At 39.1% G+C, this 24,562-nt stretch overlaps 1 protein-coding gene across 5 annotated transcripts in view; it reads left to right on the forward strand.

The window, feature by feature from the left end:
- Positions 1-841: 841 nt before the first annotated feature.
- kif2a (kinesin family member 2a) overlaps positions 842-24,562 on the forward strand; it is a 142,560-nt gene continuing 118,839 nt past the window's right edge. For 4 of the 5 annotated variants that reach the window (XM_069924479.1, XM_069924482.1, XM_069924481.1 and 1 more), the window contains exons 1-4: positions 847-936; positions 6,010-6,129; positions 8,260-8,311; positions 23,366-23,485. In XM_069924479.1, coding sequence (XP_069780580.1) covers positions 859-936; positions 6,010-6,129; positions 8,260-8,311; positions 23,366-23,485 — 370 coding nt within the window. In that variant the 5' untranslated portion in view covers positions 847-858. Of the gene's footprint in view, positions 937-6,009; positions 6,130-8,259; positions 8,312-23,365; positions 23,486-24,562 lie in introns of all 5 variants that reach the window. The other variant, XM_069924484.1, reaches the window with a different exon arrangement.

A 24,562-nucleotide genomic window follows, 5' to 3' on the forward strand; every position in this document is an offset into this window, starting at 1 on the left:
TTTTCAAGGTATGAGCAAAAGGCAGCCAGGCTCTTGAATTAAAAAAACTGGGAAGAAAGGGCAGGGGGAGGAGCACAGGCTGACAGACAAAAGGTGATAATTGGACATGGATACGAGTATTTTAGCGTAATGCTGTAACAGGACCAGTGACCAGGGTTCAAATCCAGTGACTAAGGAGTCTGTACGTTTTCTTGTCTCCCCGTTTCCTCTGACTACTACGGTTTTCTCCCACCCTTCAAAAAAGTATGGGGGTTGTAGGTTAATTAGGTGTATTAGGGCAGCATGTGCTCATGGGGTGAAAGGGCCGGTTACTGTACTGTGTCTAAACTTAAAAAAAAAATTTAAAAGGTGAGAATTGATTGGGGAGGGGGTGGTTCTGTGAAAGTAGAGCTGGATGTGGAAGGAGAGACAGAGTTCAGGCTTGAAATGTTGGTTATATATCTTTACCTCCTATGGACATTATGAAACCTCTAGCAATCATGTGTTTTTACTACAATCATAGCATCTGCAGACTTTCGTGTTTCACTTGCTATTGGTTAAAGTAACAACAGCTTATTAACAGATTGCTTGATCGATATCTTGTATTCCAATTGAACTTCTGTTCACACATTTTTTTTCTATGCCTTCACTCTAATGAAATTCAATACCTTAACATAAAAATGTTAATAAAAATAAAAACATTTTAAAAACTCGGTACAATTTGGGTATTGAAGTAGAAGCTTCACTGTTCAACGTGACTGAACAATTCATTGATCAACAGGTGGATTGTGATATCTCAGGAAATTGTGCATCAAATATTTTATGAAATTTTGAGCATATTTTGTGTGATGTAATTTTTCAGGACGGATACATGAGGCAATGGTGACATCATTAAATGATGATAATGAAAGTGCAACTGTGGAATGGATCGAAAATGGAGATACAAAAGGAAAGGAGGTACGCTAAACCCTCCATAAATTTATGTTTTTATTTTGCTGTTACAAACTATTTTTGGATGGTCACTGAAATGGTATATCTTAAAAAGTAATTTATTGACATTTGAACATTCCATTACACTGTTATGGGATTTAATATGCCTGGTACTTCAGGCTTAGGCCACTGGGTGTTATTAGAATATTTAAGTAAAAATGCAATGCTGGAGCAATTCAGCAGGTCAAACAGTGTACTTTATATAGCAAAAATAAAGATACATAACCAACGTTTCAGGCTTGAGCCCTTCATCAAGGTTTGAGCATGATGTAGGCAGACTCGTGGAAGAAAAATGGTGGGTGAAAGGGCAGGGGGAGGAGCACAGACCCACAGATAAGAGACAATGGTGGATAAGGGAGGGTGGGTACAAAAGAAAATGGGGAGGAAAGGGGGTGGAGAGCTGGGGTTAAGGAGCCAGAGGGATAGGGAAGAGAGGGAGAAGGAGAAGTGGTCTAACAGAAACTAGAGAAGTTGATGTTAATTTTCCCAATTTTTCCCCAAAATTTAAATGTTTAAAATTGTATTTTACAATTGAACATATTTATAATATACAGACATAGCAAATTCATTATTTTAAAATACTACAATAACAATACTTAAGTGGCATTTTAACAAATCTGCAATATGTTAAACACATAACCTTGTAGAAATTTTAAAGTGTTTTTTGAGAATATAAAGCTATTTAAAAAATCTCATTTAAGAATGGAAACATTCAAAAGTTGACAGTAGTAAGATGCAATCTGAAATAAAGAGGCACAGAGACTGGAAATTGGAAATATAAAAAAAATGAATGAAAGAGTCAGCTGATCACCCAGCATCTGTGGAGAGGAAGCAATAAAGTTTTGAAGAGTTTAATTTCAGGTTTATGTGTTTTCATCAAAGCTGGGAAAAGTTTGAGCTAGCGAAATTGAAAAAAAGGAGAGAATGATGGAGAAGGGGGTGAGTATAGTAATGTCTGTGAAAGGTAGAGACCAGAAGAGAATGAATGACACAAATAGTTGTGGTTTTGGAATTTAAAAAAAAGCATATATATAACAGTCCCTTGAGTCATAACAAGATCATGACTGATCTACCTAAGCATTACTTTTTAACCTACAATATTTATTTTGATTACTCGAATAGCCAAAGATTTATATCTTAACTGTCTAAGTAAATAATTCTCCATCAGCCCGCACCTCAGGAAGGGTACCACCCTCCCCACTACCTGGGTGCACCATCTTGTCAGATGCCAAGATCGATAAAGAGGTTGACAACAGACTGGCAAAGGCAAACAGCACATTTGGCAGGCTGTACAACAGAGTCTGGAACAACAAGCATCTAAGGAAAAGCACAAAGATCAGTGTGTACAGAACCGATGTACTGACCACTCACCTGTACAGCTCCGAGTCTTGGGTCACCTACCATCACCACCAACAACTCCTTGAGTGCTTCCACCAGCGCTGCCTCTGCATCATCCTCAACATTCACTGGAGCATATCCCCTGGCAATCACAGGCATGGTGTTTTTTGAGTTTTTCCCACCGGTGAGTAGACAAGAGAAAAATCACATAGAGAGCTTCTATGGTTCCAAAAAATGTGACCATCATTGTATCCTGTGTGGCTGCATGTACACCCACCAAGTTGAGTGAGTGATTGTTGCAACTCACCAACACTGCCAGGTTGTTTTTCTCACTTATTCTTTGATGAACACCACTTCTATGTCCAGCCATCACAGTAGCGTTGTCATAGCACTGCGACTGACAATCTTGTAGCTCCATTTCGTCCTTCTCAAGCTGTTTTTAAGATGTCTTCAACCAAGCTCTCAACATCCTTCCATATTACCTGGATAAAACCAAGGAAGGACTCTCTAACATGAATTGTTTTCCTCTCAAAATCAACTTCCACATACCTCACTACTTCTGATATCTGCTCACAATGTTCCTGATCAGGAGTTGAGTTGAACATGAGACCATAGGACTTGGTTTCTCAGTAAACTCTGACGAACAGTGGACGCCACCATGTGAATTCATTAATTCTGGACACCTGGTGAAAAAGGTGTCCTTTTATGACAGGCCAGTAGTTTCAGTAAGCCAAGGAAATTTCCCACATTGAAGTAATTGTCTAGCTGAAGTAACTTCCATGTCCTCACAAAGCCAGGTTCTGAATGGCAAGGAATTTTATGCAGTGAAGGATTCTCGTCAAGATATCATGCCACTTCTGCTTTTCCTTCTCAATCTATGATTGAAATACAGCATCAGTAACTTCTCTGTTTCCAGCTAAATGTCTTCCCATTTCTTTCCACTGTATGAAGCACTCCCAATGATTCTTGGCATTTTCATGAACACTAAGTACTCGAGATGGCAGAGGTCGACAGCATCGAGTCCACACTGCTGAAGATCCAGCTGCGCTGGATGGGTCACGTCTCCAGAATGGAGGACCATCGCCTTCCCAAGATCATGTTATATGGCGAGCTCTCCACTGGCCACCGTGACAGAGGTGCACCAACGAAAAGGTACAAGGACTGCCTAAAGAAATCTCTTGGTGCCTGCCACATTGACCACCGCCAGTGGGCTGATATCGCCTCAAACCGTGCATCTTGGCGCCTCACAGTTTGGCGGGCAGCAACCTCCTTTGAAGAAGACCGCAGAGCCTACCTCACTGACAAAAGGCAAAGGAGGAAAAACCCAACACCCAACCCCAACCCACCAATTTTCCCCTGCAACCGCTGCAATCGTGTCTGCCTGTCCCGCATCAGACTTGTCAGCCACAAACGAGCCTGCAGCTGACGTGGACTTTTTACCCCCTCCATAAATCTTCGTCCGCAAAGCCAAGCCAAAGAATCTATTCACATGCTTTCCACTGGTTGAATCCACTTTCCTACTCCAATGAGGATTAATGGTCAGACTGGGAATAGAGAAGAGAACAGATACAAAATGCAGACTTGTTGGTCGGAAAGGCCCCTTATTGTTCTGGAAATACTTCAAATCCAGCTTTATTATTTCTGTTCTCAATGTGTTTGGCAAAATTGCTTTTCCTGTATCTTTATTGAACTTCAGAAGTCCAGTGTCATGCTGTTCAATCACTCTGGAATGACATTTCAAGGCTCTTTGACACCATCCAGTTCACTAGGTTCATTGTTGTCAGGTTCAATCTCGTCAGGTAAAATCTCGTCAATAAACTCAACATCACCACCACCACCACCATCATCTTCTCCTCCTGTCATGTCCATGTTTTCTGTGGCAGCCTCACTTTTAATTTCGCTGTACTTGGATTTATTTGATTTGTCTTCCTCCTGGGCTTGTGAATCATTTGTACTTGATCAACCTTCAGATTTTAACAAACTTGTTGCAGATGCAGTTGATTTTATGGAATGCCCTGAACTACTTATTCTGGGATTTTCAAAGAAGGACATGAAAACTTGCTTGGCTTCTTGGCTTCCTCTGCCACCAACTTTCGTCTCTTCTGTTCCTCAACTCCACTTTCCTCCTTCTTTGTGAAGAAACATTTCCTGGTCTTACACAATGCTCCAAAATAAGGAAATGGCATTTTTAAAAAGAACATTAAATATATAGATTTTGCACAAAATTCTAGACTACCTCCCTAGTTTAAGCAAAAGAATGGTCTTACTGCCAGTTGGCAGTGGTATTGTGAGGTATGTGATCATGTAACTCCCAGCACTGTATTTTGACCAAATAATTTATAAAAGTAGTTTAACAATCTGGCCATCCCAGTGCTTCTCACCCATGATAATCAAAGACATCTGAAGAAAATTCTTTTTTCACTATCTGAGGATGGCTTGTCTGACTTTAATAGAAACTTCTCAGGCCACCCCCTTCAAGTGGCTCCCAGGGCACGTGCCATGCCTACCATACCTTAGGTATGCCACTGCACCAATGATCTCACATCCAAAGCTGCCCGTGGCAACATTCCACAGACTCACAACCCTTTGACAAAATAAATTTTTCTGCATCCCTCTTTTAAATTGACACCCTTTAATCCAGCTGGGAGAAATTCACATAGACTAATGACAAAGGTGATTTGGGAAATAATATTGGGGACTTCAGCAAAGAAAATCAAAATAAAGGAGGGACCATGGAGATTGGATAGTATCTTGAAGGCATAATAAGGTCTATTTTTTGAAGGTATGGGAATGATAAAATGTGAAAAAAGGGGAGTGTCAGAATAATTTGGATACTACTGAAAGAGAATTGAATAGTGTTGGGCTTGGAGTCGTATTAAAAGAGCCATTTAAAGAGCGATGGAGAGAAGAGTCGAAGTAGCAGGATTGCGAGTCTTTCAGTCAACTCAGAGACGGAATGGGGGAGAGGGTGTTGTGGGTAGGATTTTCAGGGAGAAGATAACAAATATCAAGATACCCCTTGATTAGGACTAAATGTTTGTGATCTGGACAAGTAGTCCACAGGTGGAATTTCAATACTCCTTGGAAAGTTGGATAATTGATTTGGTAATTTATGGGAAATCGTCTCGATGCCCTGTTGCATTTATCATGATTAGAAAGAAAAAGATGGGTAATGCTATAAATTCTGAAATAAAAATAATGCCGGGAATGCTTAACAGGTTAGGCAGCATCAATGCAGGGAGGGATAAATAATGTTGCAGATTCATGACCTTTCTCATTGGCCTGCATATGCTTCGATTTCTAATTTTGTTTTCATAGAAGTTGCTTGGAAAGCCTAGAATTGTTTTTCAGAGTCCACATTATGACGCATGTTTTGTGTGTAACTATCAAAATGTTCCACTTTCTTTTTGTAACTATGCTACTAGCTCTGCAGCTCAAAATTTTGAATCATCATTTTCATTAAATTGTAAATTACAAAAACAAAACATAAAAGTATGTAATTTAATAAATGTTAATTAAAAAAAAACTCTCTTGTTAATATGCACATTGTGACTTCTGGCTTCTTTGCCAAAGTTCAGTTTAAACATCTGTCAGCATTAAGTGATTTGCTTGGTTATGTATTGGATAGCAACATTTATTGTTAGGTATCATGGTTTAACTTAAATATTTTGGATATAATGTGTGCAATTTTTCAAATAACAGATCGATCTCGAAAGTGTTTTTGCACTTAACCCAGACCTTGCACCTGATGAAGAAATCGAGCCAAGCCCTGAAACACCCCCACTTCCAACACCTACAATCAAAACAAATAAGATTGTTAAGGTCAGCTAATTCGATAACAATATTTATATATTATTAATTTATTTTGGATATCATTAATTTTCCTCTGATTTAAACACAGATGATAGGTGGAGAGAATTGTAAAATTAAACTAGGGAGAAGTTCCTTTGACTTTGTTGTAAGCAAGAAAATAGAAGTTGAGTACTTCTTCAATAGCAATGTGACAAAATTGTGCTCTAACAGGTCTTGGAGATTAATTTTACTCCCAATCAAAAGTGACAATCATATTAATTCACAATATTCTTCAAGTCCATTGAAATTTAGAATGACTAAAGCATCAGGTAGATTCCCACCAGCACCAGTGATGATCCCACTGATACGAAATGTTTATTCAACTGTCAATTAATCTTTCTATTGCTGTCATCCAAGCACAGACCTGTACAGCAGACAAGGAGGCCATTTGGCCCATTGTTATGGCGCTACCTAAAATGCAGGAAGTACATCTTTTTAAAAAAAAATTGTGGTTGAATTACTGACAAGTCAGACAAAATAGTTTACTTTCTATTAATTACACTAATTTGCAAAACTCTGATGCAAGATCAGGTATTGAATCTAATTGTGGAAGTTGTCAAGGGCATCCTGTAAATGACAAAGCTGGTGAACATCCAAAATGCAGTGTTGGTGGATTGGGTGATAAAGGCAACATAGGCATGAGGTCGATGTTGTGTAACCACAATTTTTGCAATATCACTATTTATTTAGGACATACATGAATGAACCATCTTAGTTGCCCCACTCTTCTGTCTGTCCACCATAGCTCCTCAAATTTCCATCTAAAAGTCAGTATTGGATCCATCTGGCTTTTTCTTCCAGATTCTTGGCATTTTTGTTGGGGGGGGGGGGTGGAAATATTAACTTCCTCTTACTTCTGGTTGTATTGTTTAAAATATTGTGAATCTTTTTAGAATTTGAAAGAGTTTCTCCTTGTTTTATTGAAACCTTGTATGATTTTGAACATTTCAATTAAACTTCCCCTTAACGTTCTCTACTTTTAAGATGTATTATCAGAGTTTAGCTCTATTTGCATATGACTTCCCACATCCCTGCTGCCAGAGATCATATGATAATGGGAGTGCAACAATAATTTATCAGATTGATGCAAGGAATAGTAAATTCATTGGATGAAAAATGCTTAAGCAGACTGGGCTTATGTTTTCATGTTTAGTAGGTTGACAGGTAACATGCAAAATTCTTACAGGACTTGACAGGGTAGATGAGCGATTAATGTTTTGCCTCATTTGGGTATCTAAAACCAAGGCTCACAATATCAAAATATGGGGTTGCTCATTTAGGGTGGAATTTTTCTTTCAAGAAGAGTAAATCTTCATAATTCTGTTACCAAGAGGGCTGCAGAAGCTCATTCCTCAGTTGCATTCAAGAAAGAGGATGTTAATTTTTCTTAAATATTAAGGGACTAGAGGTCTATGATGTTGGTACAGGGAAGTGGCACTTGGATTAATAATTTGCCATGATCTTACTGAATTATATGCACGTATGAAGGGTCAAATGGGTATGTATTGCTTTTTATATTCTTTCACTTTCTTTTAGCCAAATTGTATCTGCCAGAACTGTCTTCTCAATCTAATTCTGTAATGTAGCATTCTTGTAAATTAATGATCTACAAAGATGAAATGATCAACACTACTCTTGTGAACTTCAGACAAAAATTATTTTTTCCCCACGCAGATTATTCTACATAGACTTGTGAGCAGTTTTGCTCATTACCAGATTTGACTTTGTTTTTTCATGATTCTGTCATTTTCTTCGCTCTCATACCTCGTTCTACAACAAATATCCATTTTGTCATATGAGACCATTCTTTTAATATTCTTTGAAGTTCCTGGCATTCTCTCAAGATCTGTCAGTTTTATTCTTGTTTACAGACTTCTCACAGGGGATGCTCTCTCATCATTTGCATGTAAAGTCTTGTTGTTTCTTTTAACATCATGTGTAACTGTCTTTCTCCTCAGCCACCATTCACCTTCTTGTTCAAAAACTATAGTTATTAATGTGACCATTCACAAAGTATCGGCTTGATAATTGCTTATGACTTTTTTTCTGTTCTCTGTTCAACCTTTAAAGCTATAACATTGCGTGTGCTTTATTTTGAAGAATCGCCGAACTGTGGCTGCAAAGAATGAAACTCCTGCCAAAGATAACAGAGGTAATTTTGAAACTGAGCAGTGGTACTTTTGTTTCAATAACTATTGAATTGGATCATTATGTTGGTAATCACTAATTGTGAAAATGGCTGATCACTTACATTGGTTTTAATTCATATAGAACTGTACTGATTGTACTTTGGAGCTATTTAAGCAATTTTTGGACATTATTGCATTTCCTTGTTTAGAGTAAATTTTTTGATTATTTGACAATTTAGTTCACAGGGAATACAAGTCAAAATAAGGGTGGTAAACTAATACTTTAATGGCTTGTTTTTTGTTCAGATCACCTTTAGAGGCTGACAAAATAATACAGAGAAGTGTGAAGTGATGCATTTGACCAAAAAAAGGACTGGCAATTGGAAATGACTGGAGTTCAGGAAAGAGGTCTAGGTGCCACAAGACTTGTACCACCAGGTTCAGGAACAGTTGCTACTCCTCCACAATCAGACTCCTAAACAACAAACTCAATTTCATTTAAGCACTCTTACTTTGCACATTTTTTTATTACTGTGTAGCGAGGTCGCTATGGCTACAGCTAGGTTAGAGCTCTCGGTTATAGCCCTAAGGCTGTGGGTCGAATCAGCAGGAGAAGAAAGACACACACACACCAGTAGAGTGTATTCGACACTGAGCTTATTCAATGGCAGCTCTGCCTTTTATAGTCAGCTCAGCCACGTCACCACTGGGGCATGGCTTGAGTGGACTGGCTGCCGATTGGTTATCTTTGATGCCCTGCCCCCTGCGATCCACTGGCAGTGATTGGCCAGTTTTCCCTCTCTGCTGGGAAACGGGCGTTTCAGCCCAGATGATGCTTTGCCGTTTGCCACGTTCGTCAGCCATTTCCTGTGTTGGCCGGAGCTTGTATTGCAGTCAGTTTGCTTATATTTCTTTGTTTACATTTCTTTCATTTGTATATGTATATTTCTTCTTGAGTACACTTTAGAGTTACTGATAATGGAAATTCTGCATGGAATACTGGAAAAAGAATCTTAGGGTTGTTTATGAAGTCATGCATGTACTCTGATAGAAAATTTGAACTTGAATTTGAGATCCTCTAATCTGGAACAAAAATCAAACTGCTGGAAGAACTTGGGCAGAATTTGTGGAGGAAAAGAGATGGTTTATGTTTCAGGTCAATGCCCTGTAACAGGACCATGCACATAGAGGGGAGATATCCAGAATAAAGATGTGGAGGAGTGAGGCAGGGACTGGCAGATGTTAGTTGGAACCAGATGAGGTGGGGGCTGATGGATGGTTAGAGCAAAGTAGATTGAGTCGGGAAACAACAACTGGTTGGTGATAGGTAGAAGTGTAAGATAAAATAAAAATGGAGGGAGGGTAAAGGTAGTGGTAGATATTGGAAGGTGATGTGGAAAAGTGGCTGCAGGTGCAAAGAAGGTAATAACTAACCAAATAAGGGATGGATGATAGGCGGATGAAACCAGTTGTGGGAACAAAAAGGAGGCTCAGAAGATTAATGTGTTGGTGATAAGCAATGGAACCTTGTTGGGGAGGGGAAAGAAACTAAGTAACAGGATCTTGGGGGTGGGGATGTTATAAGAAGGAGGGCAAAAAAAATCTGGGTGCATGAGAAGGAGAGAGAAAGGAACATGAGGTGCAAATGATCTAAAGTTGGAGCATTCAGTATTTGTACCATTGGGTTATACATTACTCAGGTGTGGATATGAGCTGTTGTTTTCCTATGAGGATAGACAGGAGTTCGAGTTTACATTGATGATTGGGAAGAGGGGATAGAGTGTAATGTAGCCAAGTTTGATGATACTAAATTGAGTGGAAAAGCAAATTGTACACAAGATGTGAAGAGGCTTTAAGAGGATATATTTAAGATAGGTGAGTGGGCAAAGATCTGGCAGCTGGAGTACAACACTAATAAATGCAAGGTCATCCACTTGGATAGGAAAGATAGAAGACCAGATTATTATTTAAATGGTGAAAAACTGCAGCATGCTGTTGTGCAGAAGGACTTGGGAGTGCTTGTGGATGAATTGCAAAAAGTTGGGTTGCAGGTACAACAGGGTATTAAGAAGGCAAATGGAATGTTGGGCTTCATCACTAGAGGAATTGAATTTAAGAGCAGGGAGGTCATGCTGCAACTATACAAGGTACTGGTGAGGCCGGATCTGGAGTACTGTGTGCAGTTCTGGTCTCCATACCTGAGGAAGGATATACTGGCCTTGGAAGGAGTCCAGAGGAGGTTCACCAGGTTGATCCCGGAGATGAGGGGGTTGACCTATGAGGAGAGACTAAATCGCCTGGGATTATACTCACTCAAATTCAGAAGAATGAGAGGAGATATTATAGTGTTATGATTATAATATTTTGGGAATTTGGTAAGATTTAGAGTAGGTTACATATATACACACCTTTTAAAACTGATCTTATTTGAAAGACTGAAGAATTCACATTGCAGGATCTCTGTTATTTCACCAGTAGGTGCTAATGGCTCATAAAATGCTTGACCATTGTCTTGCTGGAGTCAGGCTGCCTATAAGTACCCTTTCTGCAAAGTGCTCACAGAAACGTCACTCCTAGGTTTTGTTTATACTTAAGATAACAATTTGAGCACAAGAAGGAACTCCTGTTGTTTGCTGGAGAAGGTGGGGGCTTTGCAAGTCACATGGGGCTTTCTGGAATTCAGTTGGAGAGAGAGGGAGGGAGAGAAGAGAAGCCCTCTCAGCTTGTGTGTGTGTGACACAGTGCAAGCCAGGAAGAGCTGGTTGAAACTGATGAAAAGTTTCAAAAGCAGTGGATGGCTGGAAGTGCTATCTGTCTGATGTTTCTCTTGGAATAAGAGGAACAGAAGGAACTCTGTCATAACCTGAAAGAAAGAGGTTACCATCTGGAAAACCCTGATGGGGCAAGTTTCATCAGCGAGACATTGAGGTGATGATACCTCAGTTGTGGGAAATCCTGGAACAACAAATCTCTCTCTACAAACCCTAGAAGAACCTTCCTGAGTGGTAAACATTTACCTTTTGAGCACCAAAGCCTGGTGAACTTTATACATGTTAAATTCTGTGCATAGTATAAGAATTGTCTGAATCCAGAGAACTTGGAAGAAGAAGAAGTGAGATTGAACTGTGAACCAAAGAACTTTTCTTGAATTTACACATACATTGCATACACATGCACTTAGAATTAGAAGGGGGTTAATTTGGGTTAATATAGAGTTAAATTAAATTTTGATTTTGTTTTCATGTTTGAAGTTGATTAAAAATAACTTTTGTTTTGAAAACCACTTGTCTTAGTTAATGTCTGTTGCTGCTGGGTTTTGGGGTCCTTTGGGCTCATAACAATAGAAACATATAAAATTATGAAAGGGACAGATAAGACAGAGGCAGGAAAATTGTTTTCTCTGATAGCCGAGACCAGAACTAGAGAATACAGCCTCAAGATTCAGGGGAGTAGATTTAAGATGGAGATGAGGAAAACTGTTTTCACAGAGAGAGGTGAATCTGTGGAATTCTCTGCCCAGGGAAGCAGTTGATGCAACTTCATTAAATATATTTAATGTTCAGTTAGATAGGTTTTTTTTTACATAAAAGGAATTAAGGGATATGGGGAAAAGGCAGGTAGGTGGAGTTGAGTCAATGATCAGATCATCCATGATCCTATTGAATGGCGGGACAGGCTCGATGGGCCAGATGGCCTACTCCTGCTCCTATTTCTTATGTTCTTATGAGATGGCCATTGCAGACAGAGTGTAGTCATTCTGCAAAACATTTGTCTAGGTACACTGAAACTCTGATGTTGAGAAGTTCACTTCAAATGCACTGAATGCAGTAGATGATGTTGAAGGAGGTGCACATGAATATATGCCTGGACTGGAAAGCATATTTAGGTTTCTGGATGGTGGTGAAAGGACAATTGTTGCACTTTCTACAGTTGTGAGAATAGTGCCAGTGTACAGGGAGGGGTGGATGGGGAGAAATGAGCAAATCAGAGAGTCATGGAAAGAGAGTTCCCTGGACAAATGTAAGAGCTTCTTTAGATTTTTCTTTAATTCGTGTTTGTGACCTGAGCATTGTTTGTACAGCCAACTTTTATTGTCCATAATTATCCTTGAATGCATAATGGCAAGCTACTGTCTTTTGGATGATCCAGTAATAATGAAGGACTAGCCATATATATCCAAGTCAGGATAATCTGCAGGTGTGTGTTCCCAGATACCTCCTGTCCTTGTTTTCAGTGATAAAGGTTATGGGTTTAGGAGCTTGGGCAAGTGACTGCGGGACATTCTGTAGATGATACCTACTGTAACTACTGTGCAATAATGATTGATGGTATGATAATGGGGTGGCAGGGGTTAGTTGATAGAAATCTTGGGAGAATTTTAAAAAAGCATCATCAAGTGTAAATAGGGAGCTGCTTCATTTGTTGAAGCTATTCTATCTTCCTGTGAGGAACTGTGATGTACCTCTGGTCTATTCTGCCAGTGGGATATGATATATTCAGATATTGTGTTGGACTCTGACAGATTTTCAGTAAAATATGAATATGATGATATGATGTATTTAGGTTTTCAGAAGGCTTCCAGACTTGAGGTTGGGTGTGGAATTTGAGTAATATAGTGGCATGGACTGAGAATTTGTTAAAAATTAGAGGTGGGAATAAACAAGCCTGATTTGAGTTGACAGGATGTGACTAGTTGTGTTCCACAGGGAATAATGCTTGAGGCATTTGGCCAAGGGGATCAAATGCTACTTATGGCACAAAAATAAGTGGAAATATGAACAGGAAGGATGTAAATTTCTCAGGGGAGATGTATCCAAGCAAAATGAGTGGGTGAGAACATGGCAAATATGATATAATGTGGAAAATGCAAGTCCACATAGACACGTTTTCTTGAGAATTTTGAAGAATAAAAGGAGATCTCATTGGATGCAAGAAGCATTCCATATCCGAGGAGTTTAGAAGCAGATGTCACAGTCCTAGAATTAGGAATAGGCCATGTAGAATTGAAATGAGAAGAACTATCTTCTTTCAGACTCAAAGCTGTGGCATTCTGTAACCTACAGAAATCATTGATTTCACTCAAAACAGACTTAAGTTTCTGGATATTGATGGATATGGGAGTAGTGCAGGAGACTGGCAGCAAGGTATAAAAATCGATCATAATTTTGATGTGTGGTGGAGCATGATTTAAGGCTACCACGTCAGTCTCGATGCATTTATCACTATTGTTCTTTGATCCGCCTTAACTATAGCCTGTGTATCATTATTGTGCCTATGTTATTTTAAAATTAAAACCCTCAAAAGATTAGATCCAAAATTTGATTAAGCTAGTGAAACCTAGGAATAACATCACTGAGAGCAACATTGATTCATGTAGAGAAAACTTAAACTTTTCACTAGTCTTGATCAATGTTAATGTGAATGAATTTATTGTCCTTCTTGGCTGAAGAAGCCTCCTTGGGAAAGGCATCAAGAGTATTAATTTCTTTTACAGTTCTGTCAGATAATAGCTATAATGGTTGTTGGCCACCAATATTCTTTAATCTGAAAATGATTAAATTTTAAAATTAAGTTTAGACATACAGCATGGTAACAGGTCATTTCAGCCCATAAGTCCGTGCCACCCAATTTACACCCAATTAACCTTCACTCCCGGTATGTTTCGAACGGTGGGAGGAAACCAAAACTTCCCCGGGGAGAACCCATGCATACGGGGAGAACGTACAAACTCCTTACAGACAGCATTGGTTTCGAAACCTGGTCCTGATCACTGGTGCTGTAAAGGCGTTGTGCTAATTGCTGTGCCAACTGTGTCGTCTAATTGATTGAGTTCCTGTTCTGTGTATTAATTTTGCTGTTATTTTCAGCTGAATTTACAGTTATTTATATTCAGAATTTAATTTTATTGTTCAAATAAAACTAAATTGGGGAAAACGAACATTTTTTTACAGTTTGTATTTTAAAACTTTTTTTGAATATTATTTAAAATTTTCTCAATAATGTAGTAGTCAGAGATTGATATAATAATACAAATTCCAAAAAAGAAAACAAACTAGAAACTATATACAAAAATGAAACTTTCAGGATTGTAATAAAGAATACATTATAAAAGTAAACTTCTTTGCATTGTTACGAGCCCAAAGGACACCAAAACCCAGCAGCAATAGACATTCACCAAGACAAGTAGTTACTTAAACAAAAGTTTTTAATTATCTTTAAACATGAAAACAGAATCAAACTTTAACTTATTTCTATTAACTTAACTAACCCAATTTAACCTTTTCTAATTCTAAGCACACGTGTATGTATGTAATGTGTGTGTAAATTTAAGAAAAGTTTTTTGGTTCACGTTCAATCTCACTTTTCTTTCGTCCAAGTTCTCTGGTGGCAGGCAATCATTATACTGTGCACAGAATTGAACATGTATAAAGTTTACCAGGCTTTGGTGCTCTAAAGGTAAATGTTTACTGCTCAGGAAGGTTCTTTGTAGGTTAGCAGAGAGAGATTTGTTGTTCCAGGATTTCCACAACTGAGGTCACCTCAATGTCTTGCTGATGAAACTTGCCCCATCAGGGTTCTCTTTCAGGCTAGTACAGAGTTCCTTTCTGTTCCCCTTATTCCAAGAGAAACATCAGACAGATAGCACTTGCAGCCATCTGCCGCTCTGAAATTTCTTTTTCAGTTCCAACAAGCTTTTCCTGCTTGTTTCAGCTGTTACTGTTCTCTCTATATCTCTGAATCCCACTGTCAGCCACATGTCCTTCCCTCTCTCTCACTTGCAAAAACCCCCTCCTTCTCCAGCAAACAATAGGAATTAGTCTTCTGTTCCCATCTATTGTTTTTAGGTAAACAAGAACCCAGGCGTGACCTTTCAAAGAGCTTTCAACAGCCAGAGTGTCTCCAGTCCATTCATTTCATGTCATTTCAATTAGCACCTACTTGTGAAATGTGCATAGCTTTCTCCATAGTTTCTGTAAAGTCATTGAATATGAATTCTTCAGTATTTCAAATAAGATCTGTTTTAAAGTGTGTGTATGTATGTATGTATGTAACCTACTCTAATTTTACCAATTTATCTCCCAAATACATGTACAAATATTCTATCATAACATGTCCTCTCCTAATAAGTATTTCTACTTCATTTCAACCACGTAACAATGTGGTTGATCTTAGCTTGTCCCTTAAATATGCTCTCAATTGAAAATAACAAAAAGGAGTATTTTGGGTTATTCCATATTTATTTCTCAATTGTTCAAATTACATTAATTGACCCCTTTCATAACAATCTTCAACATTTGTAAACTCCTCACAAAGCCAAATATCTAAACATTGCTGATCTTTTGAAAAAGGTATGAAAGAGTTTTGAGTTAAGGGCACCTTACTCTTCTTCAATTTCATCATTTATTTTATTCCAAATATTAATCAGGTACTTCAACAATGGTGTTTCTTTTACGCCAACCATATCAATTTTGTGTCCCATTTGTGTATGAATTCTTCTGCTTTTCTCTCTCCTATTTTATTCAATTCTATTTTAACCCATGCCAGTTTTTCTTTTTAAAAAAAAAGTTAAAAAATTTAATTTGTGCTGCTCGATAATAGTTTTTGAAATTAGGAAGTTGTAAGCCTCCCAGTTCAAATTTCCATGTTAACTTTTCTCTAGAAAAGCTTAACATTTACCTTCCCAGAAGAATTTCCTTTCATATTTATTCAATTCTTGCTAAAATTTTGAGGGGTTAAAATAGGTAATTGAAAAGGATATTGTATTCTTGGAAATATGTTTATCTTAATACAATTAACCCTTCCCATTAAAGTTGTAGGTAAATTGATCCATTTTAAAAAATCTTCCTCAACCTTTTTGAGTAATGATAAATAATTTAATTTATATAAATTCTTCAAATTATTAACTGTATGAATTCCTGAAGATTTAATACCATCTTTTGGCCATTTAAACTGGATGTCCCTTTGGCATTGACTATAGTCCTTTTCCATTAATGACATAATTTCACTTTCATCCCAATTTATTTTATAACCTGAAATTTTTCCATATTCTTCCAATTTAACATATAGTTTTCATAAAGATGTCTGTCAAATATTTTAAAATGTCTTCTGCAAATAAACTAATTTAATGCTCTTGTTGACTAACAATAAATCTTTTAATTTCCATATCACTCAGAATTGCTTCTGCAAGTGGTTCTATAGTCAAAATAAACAAAGCTGGAGATAAGGGACATCCGTGTCTATTTGACCTTGCCAACTGAAATGGTGCAGTTACTTGTTAATCACTAGTTTTAGGATTATATAATGCCCTAGTCTAGTTTACAAAAGTTGGTCCAAATCCAAATTTATCCAACATCTTAAACAAAAGCCCTATTCTAATCTGTCGAACACTTTTTCTGTATCTAGAGCCACTGCAACACTCGAATCTCTTTTTTGCGCTAAGTGAATTATACAAAGTAATCTGGCCACATCTTCAGCTGACTGACTCATTTTTACAAAACCTGTCTGATCCATTTTTATTATTTTAGGTAGCAGTTTAATCATTCTATTTGCCTAAATTTTTGCAACAATCTTATAATCTACATTTTATTGTGAAATAGGTCTATAAGATGGTCGTTAAAGGGTCTCCATCTTTTTTAGGTGTCACAGTAATTATTGCCATTGGAAATTATTCTGGGAGAGTGGGTTTCTGAAGCATGATCTAATACTGCCATATAGGAAATAATAAATCTTGATATTCTTGATAAAATTTAGATGGAGGATTAACACGTGGCTGAAGGGGTGGAGTAAGGGGCAGGGTTTTAAGTTTCTGGATAACTGGGACCTTTTTTGGGGGAGATGTGACCTGTACAGTAAGGACGGGTTACACTTAAATCCCAGGGGGACCAGAATCCTGGCAGAGGTATTTGGTAGGGCTACTCAGGATCCTTTAAACTAGAATGGTTGGGGGGAGGGAACAAAATAGTACAGAGCAGAAAGGAGAAGGTTAGAATGCAAACAAAGAAAGTTTGTAGTAAGTATTTGAAAATGGATGGGCAGGTGATAGAGAAGGGAAATGCTCTGGAAGAAGATGAAGGGCAATTGGCAGGAAAAGTAAATAATGTTGTTATTAAAGATGAGGGAAAACAGGGATTAAAAATTGGGAAATCTCTGAAATTCATATATTTTAATGCCAGGAGTATTGTAAAAAAGGTGGATGAGCTGAAGGTGTGGATTGATACTTGGAAGTATGATGTGGTAGCGATTAGTGAGACATGGTTGCAGGAGGGATGTGATTGGCAGCTGAATATCCCTGGGTTTCGTTGTTTTAGGTGTGATAGAGTCGGAGGGGCAAGAGGAGGTGGGGTTGCATTGCTTGTCAGGGAAAATATTACAGCGGTGCCTAGGAAGGATAGATTAAAGGGCACATCCACGGAGGCTATTTGGGTGGAACTGAGGAGTAGGAAAGGAGAGGTTACACTTGTAGGGGTGTATTATAGACCACCCGGAGGGGACCGAGACCTAGAGGAGCAAATCTGTAGGGAGATAGTAGATATTTGTGATAAGCACAGGGTTGTAATTATGGGAGATTTTAATTTTCCACATATAGATTGGGAAACACATTCTGTGAAAGGACTGGATGGGTTAGAGTTTGTGAAATGTGTGCAAGATAGTTTTTTACAACAATATGTAGAGGTGCCGACCAGAGAAGGAGCAGTGTTAGATCTACTGTTGGCAAATGGGATGGGTCAAGTGACGGAGGTTAGTGTTGGCGAGCACTTCGGGTCCAGTGATCATAATGCCATCAGCTTCAATGTCATTATGGAAAGAGAGAAGTCAGGGCCAAGGGTTGAGGTTTTTGATTGGGGAAAAGCTAGATTTGAGGAGATGCGAAAGGACTTGCAGGGTGTGCATTGGAAAAATTTGTTTTATGGGCAGGATGTAGTAGAGAGATGGAAGTCTTTTAAAGATCAGATTTTGAAAGTGCAAAAGCTTTATGTTCTGTTAGGTTAAAAGGAGGGGCAAAAGGTTTGAGAGAGCCGTGGTTTTCAAGGAATATTGGAAACTTGGTCCGAAGAAAAAGGGAGGCGTACATTAGATATAAGAAGCATGGAGTTAAGGAGATGTTTGAAAGATACATTGAATGTAAGAGGAATCTTAAGAGAGGAATTAGGAAAGCTAAAAGAAGGTACGAGGAAACTATGGCAAGCAGGGTGAAAACTAATCCAAAAGTTTTCTACAAATATGTTAATGGTAAAAGGAAAGCTAGAGACAAAATTGGTCCCTTAGAAAATCAGAGCGGAAAACTGTGTGTGGAGCCTAGAGAAATGGGGGAGATATTGAACAGTTTCTTTTCTTCGGTATTCACTAAGGAGAAGGATATTGGGAGATGTGAGATAAAAAAAGCAAATTGGGTAAATATGGGGAATATAGAGATTACAAAAGGTGTAGTTTTAGGGCTTTTCAAGAATATAAAGGTGGATAAGTCTCCGGGACCAGACGGGATCTTCCCCAGGACATTGAGAGAAGTGAAGGAGGAAATAGCAGAGGCTCTGGCGGTAATTTTCGAAATGTCATTAGATATGGGGATAGTGCCGGAGGATTGGCGCATTGCGCATGTGGTTCCGTTATTTAAAAAGGGTTCAAGGAGGAAGCCTGGCAACTATCGGCCTGTAAGTTTGACATCTGTGGTAGGTAAATTAATGGAGAAAATTCTTAGAGATAGTACTTATAAACATCTGGATAGACAGGGTCTGATCAGGAGTACTCAACATGGATTTGTGGGAGGAAGGTCATGTTTGACCAATCTGATTGAATTTTTTGAAGAGGTGACTAGGAATGTGGATGAGGGTAGCGCAGAGGATGTTGTCTATATGGACTTCAGTAAGGCCTTCGATAAGGTACCACATGGAAGGTTAGTTAGGAAGGTGCAGTCTTTAGGTATAAATTTTGAGATAGTCAAATGGATTGAACATTGGCTGAAAGGGAGAGGCCAGAGAGTGGTAGTGGATAATTGTCTGTCAGGTTGGAGGCCGGTGACCAGTGGTGTGCCTCAAGGATCTGTATTGGGCCCATTGTTGTTCGTTATATACATTAATGATCTAGATGATGGGGTGGTGAATTGGATTAGTAAATATGCAGACGATACTAAGATAGGTGGAATAGAGAATAATGAAGAAGGTTTTCAAGGATTGCAGAGGGATTTGGGCTGCTTAGAAAAGTGGGCTGAAAAATGGCAGATGGAATTTAATGCTGATAAGTGTGAGGTGCTTCATTTTGGTAAGAAGAATCAGAATAGGACATACGTGGTAAATGGGAGAGCATTGATGAATACCGAAGAGCAGAAAGATTTAGGAGTAACGGTACATCGTCCCTGAAGGTAGAAACTCACGTGAATAGGGTGGTGAAGAAGGCTTTTAGTATGCTGGCCTTTATCAATCATTGCATGGAATATAGGAGTTGGGAGGTGATGTTGAGATTGTATAAGACGTTGGTGCGGCCTAATTTGGAGTTCTGTGTGCAGTTCTGGTCGCCTAATTATAGAAAGGATATAAACAGAGTGGAGAGAGTGCAGAGAAGGTTTACCAGAATGTTACCTGGGTTTAAGCATCTAGAGTATAGAGAGAGATTGGACAGATTAGGTCTTTATTCTTTGGAGCGTAGAAGGTTGAGAGGGGATTTGATAGAAGTATTTAAGATTATGAAAGGGATAGACAGAGTGGATGTGGATAGACTATTTCCGTTAAGAGGAGGAAAGATTAAAACAAGAGGACATGAGTTAAGAATTAAGGGGCAGAGGTTTAGAGGTAACATGAGGGGGAACTTCTTTACTCAGAGAGTGGTAGCCGTATGGAATGAGCTTCCGGGAGAAATAGTGGCGGCGGAGTCAATTGTATTATTTAAGAAAAGGTTGGACAGGTATATGGATGAGAAGAAGATGGAGGGTTATGGGCATTGTGCAGGGAGGTGGGACTAGAGAGGGGTGTTTGGTTCGGTGCGGACTATAAGGGCCTAATGGCCTGTTTCCGTGCTGTAATTGTTATGTTATATGTTATGTTGAAGAGCTGGCTCTGAATGGGCAACTAAAGCGGCATCATCTGCAAAGAGTCGTTCTCGGACAAGTTTCTCTTTTGTCTTGGTGTGAGCTTGCAGGCGCCTCAGATTGAAGAGACTGCCATCCGTGCGGTACCGGATGTAAACAGCGTCTTCATTGTTGGGGTCTTTCATGGCTTGGTTCAGCATCATGCTGAAGAAGATTGAAAAGAGGGTTGTTGCGAGAACACAGCCTTGCTTCACGCCATTGTTAATGGAGAAGGGTTCAGAGAGCTCATTGCTGTATCTGACCCGACCTTGTTGGTTTTCGTGCAGTTGGATAATCATGTTGAGGAACTTTGGGGGACATCCGATGCGCTCTAGTATTTGCCAAAGCCCTTTCCTGCTCACGGTGTCGAAGGCTTTGGTGAGGTCAACAAAGGTGATGTAGAGTCCTTTGTTTTGTTCTCTGCACTTGACGTCCTGCTTTGCGGAAACTGCCAAAATGTTTGGCCTGGAAGTCAGCCTGAAGAAAACTGAGGTCCTCCATCAGCCAGCTCCCCACCATGACTACCAGCCCCCCCACATCTCCATCGGGCACACAAAACTCAAAACGGTCAACCAGTTTACCTATCTCGGCTGCACCATTTCATCAGATGCAAGGATCGACAATGAGATAGACAACAGACTCGCCAAGGCAAATAGTGCCTTTGGAAGACTACACAAAAGAGTCTGGAAAAACAACCAACTGAAAAACCTCACAAAGATAAGCGTATACAGAGCCGTTGTCATACCCACACTCCTGTTCGGCTCCGAATCATGGGTCCTCTACCGGCACCACCTACGGCTCCTAGAACGCTTCCACCAGCGTTGTCTCCGCTCCATCCTCAACATCCATTGGAGCGCTTACACCCCTAACGTCGAAGTACTCGAGATGGCAGAGGTCGACAGCATCGAGTCCACGCTGCTGAAGATCCAGCTGCGCTGGATGGGTCACGTCTCCAGAATGGAGGACCATCGCCTTCCCAAGATCGTGTTATATGGCGAGCTCTCCACCGGCCACCGTGACAGAGGTGCACCAAAGAAAAGGTACAAGGACTGCCTAAAGAAATCTCTTGGTGCCTGCCACATTGACCACCGCCAGTGGGCTGATAACGCCTCAAACCGTGCATCTTGGCGCCTCACAGTTTGGTGGGCAGCAACCTCCTTTGAAGAAGACCGCAGAGCCCACCTCACTGACAAAAGGCAAAGGAGGAAAAACCCAACACCCAACCCCAACCAACCAATTTTCCCTTGCAACCGCTGCAATCGTGTCTGCCTGTCCCGCATCGGACTTGTCAGCCACAAACGAGCCTGCAGCTGACGTGGACTTTTTACCCCCCTCCATAAATCTTCGTCCGCGAAGCCAAGCCAAAGATATGTTATGTTATCCTCTCCTAAAGATTTATTACTCTGTAATGAACTCCTAGCCTCCCTCACTCAGTTCAATTTGTTCTTCTAAACCTAATTGATAAATATCTATTATATTTTTGTCTTAAAGATTCTGAACTATACAATTTTGAATAATAATTCTTAAAGGATTCATTTGTTTCTTGAGGCTTATAAGTAATAACATTAGTGCCCTTTTTAATTACATTAATTGTCCTCAAAATCTGCTCTGTTTTTAACTGCCAAGCAAGTACTTTGTGATCATTCACATAACTCATATCTTTGTTTTGTTCTTGTAATTATTTTCTCTGCTCTGTAAGTCTGTAATGTATTATACTCATTCTTTAAATTAATTAATTGCCTACATTTATCTTCAGAACCTGTTTTTGAAGATCCTTTTCTAAAACTGTTATTTCTTCTTCTAATTGATCAATCTCTTTCATATACTCCTTTTTAATTTTAGAAGTAAAACATAATTCGATCTCTTAGATGCACTTCCCATATAATAAACATAATTTACAGAGTTCAAATTTCAGTATTTCAAATAAGATCTGTTTTAAAATGTGTGTATGTATTGATCTGCCAAACCAAAGCCACCCATAAATTGGAGAAGCAACACCTAATATTCCGTATGGGCACTCTCTAACCGGATGGCATTTACAGAGACAAAATGTCCGAATTTGTGTTCTCACAAACTCACAAAAATATTTTCTTTTCAATAATAGTGAATTCAGTCTCCATCTATAAATCATTTTCTCCTTGTCAGCCATTTCAATTGTTATTAATAAAGGCAAATGATCTGTTAAGATCCTTGTTTTATAATTAAATTCAAGAATCTTAGTTTGCATTTATGCTGAAATTAAAAATAAATCAGTTCTAGAGTGAGAATCATGCCTACTCGAATAAAATGAGTACGTTTTCTCTCTTGGATTAATCCTTGTCCATACATTTATTAAATTCAAGTCTCTCGTTAATACCTATGTAGCTTTTGTTCTCATCGCTACGTGAGTGGATCTATCCAACAATGGATCAAGACAGAAATTAAAATCCACTCCTATTAAAATATTTTCATGTGCCACTGATAAATTAAGAAATGTTTCTTAATAAATTTCTCATTGTCAACATTTAGAGCATGCAAATTTTAAAAAGTCCGGAATTCAGAATATACTTGACAATGTACCATTATATATCTCCATGCAGGGTCCATCACAACACTTTGAATTTTAATTGCAAGATTCTTTTTTTAATTAAAATTGCAGGTCTATAGTATAAGGAGTTTTAAAGGGGTCCAAAGGTTAATTTTTTTTAGAGGGAGTGATTTATATCGATTGCACTGCCAGAGGAGGTGGTGGAATCAAATACAGTTGAAGACTCAAATGGACAAGGTCAAGAAAGATATGGTCCAAATGTAGTTGAGAGGGGGAAAAAGGTTGTCATGCACTGAATTGGCTGAAGAGCTAATGACTGTGTTTGCATAAATTTGTGTTTAGATTGAATGTGTGTTCTGTCCAAGAAATCCTGTTCAAACTAATTCAGATCAGTTATAAATTAATAGATTTGATCTTGGGAAACTCAATGTTAGTCCAAATAAGTGACTATTTTTTTTTAATGTCAAAAGAATATTTTTCTTTTTATCCCAGTGGCATCAACAAGATTAAGACCAAGCCAGTTTCCAGAACATTCATTGGCTGCTCATCAGAATGGTAGTGCTACAGACATCTCTCCGGCGCAGCCTGGTAAAAAGGATTTTGCACCACCATGTAAGTGAAATGTGATTGTATGTCTGCATATAGCTTGTACAAAATGCACTAAGAAGGTGGTATATTGCTCTTTATTGTTGGGAGTGGAAAATGCATGAAGTTTAGGTAGATTAACCACAGCTCAGAGTTCAAGGAGTATGGACTTCCATGAGTAAAGCAGTGATTATTTTTCTTTTTTGTGTTTTCATTTGTAGTGAAAAGCATATGAGCAGTCTCTGAGTTTAATAAACAAAATTTGCTAGCTTTCACCTCGAACTCAAATTTACTTGGTCCATCTCTGCTGACACTCTCCCCTTTTTCTCTCTGTCTCCATCTCGGGAAACAAATCTACCAACTTCCACAACGACCTTGATGACACTACTTCACACCCAGTCTCTTGTAAGGATTCTATTCCTTTCTCTCAATTCCTCCATCTTTGTCATATCTGCTCCCAAGATGAGGTCTTCTCATATAGATCGTCCGAGATGTCTTCCATCTTCCCATATACTATCATCAACTCAGCTCTTACCCGCATCTCCTCCATTTCCCACACATCTGCCCTGGCCCAAGGGGCAACAGAAATAGGATTCCTCTTGCCCTCACCTATCACCCACCAGCCTCCGCATCCAACCTATTATTTGCCGCAATTTCTGTCACTTACAACGATCCCACCACCAGACACCACTTCCCCTCTCTTCCTTCTGTAGGGACCACTCCCTTGTTCACTCATCTCTTCCCACTAATCAACCACTTGGCACCTTCCCTTGTGATTGCAGGAAGTGCCATGCTTGCGCCCATCCTCACCACCATTTTGGGCCCCAAATAGTCCTTCAAAGTGAAACAACACTTGTGAATCTGTGGGAGTCATTAACTGCATCCGGTGCTCCAGTTATGGTCTTCTGTGCACTGAAGAGACTGGACACAGACTAAGAGATCACTTTGCTGATCACGTTTGCTCTGTCCGATCAATGACTGGTATCTCCCAGTGGCCAATCATTTCAATTCTGTGCACTGCCAATTGAACTGCCAAACCAAAGCCACCCATAAATTGGAGAAGCAACACCTCATATTCCGTATGGGCACTCTCTAACCGGATAG

Source organism: Narcine bancroftii, chromosome 3, assembly GCF_036971445.1.
Source record: "Narcine bancroftii isolate sNarBan1 chromosome 3, sNarBan1.hap1, whole genome shotgun sequence".
NCBI classification, from domain to species: Eukaryota; Metazoa; Chordata; class Chondrichthyes; order Torpediniformes; family Narcinidae; genus Narcine; species Narcine bancroftii.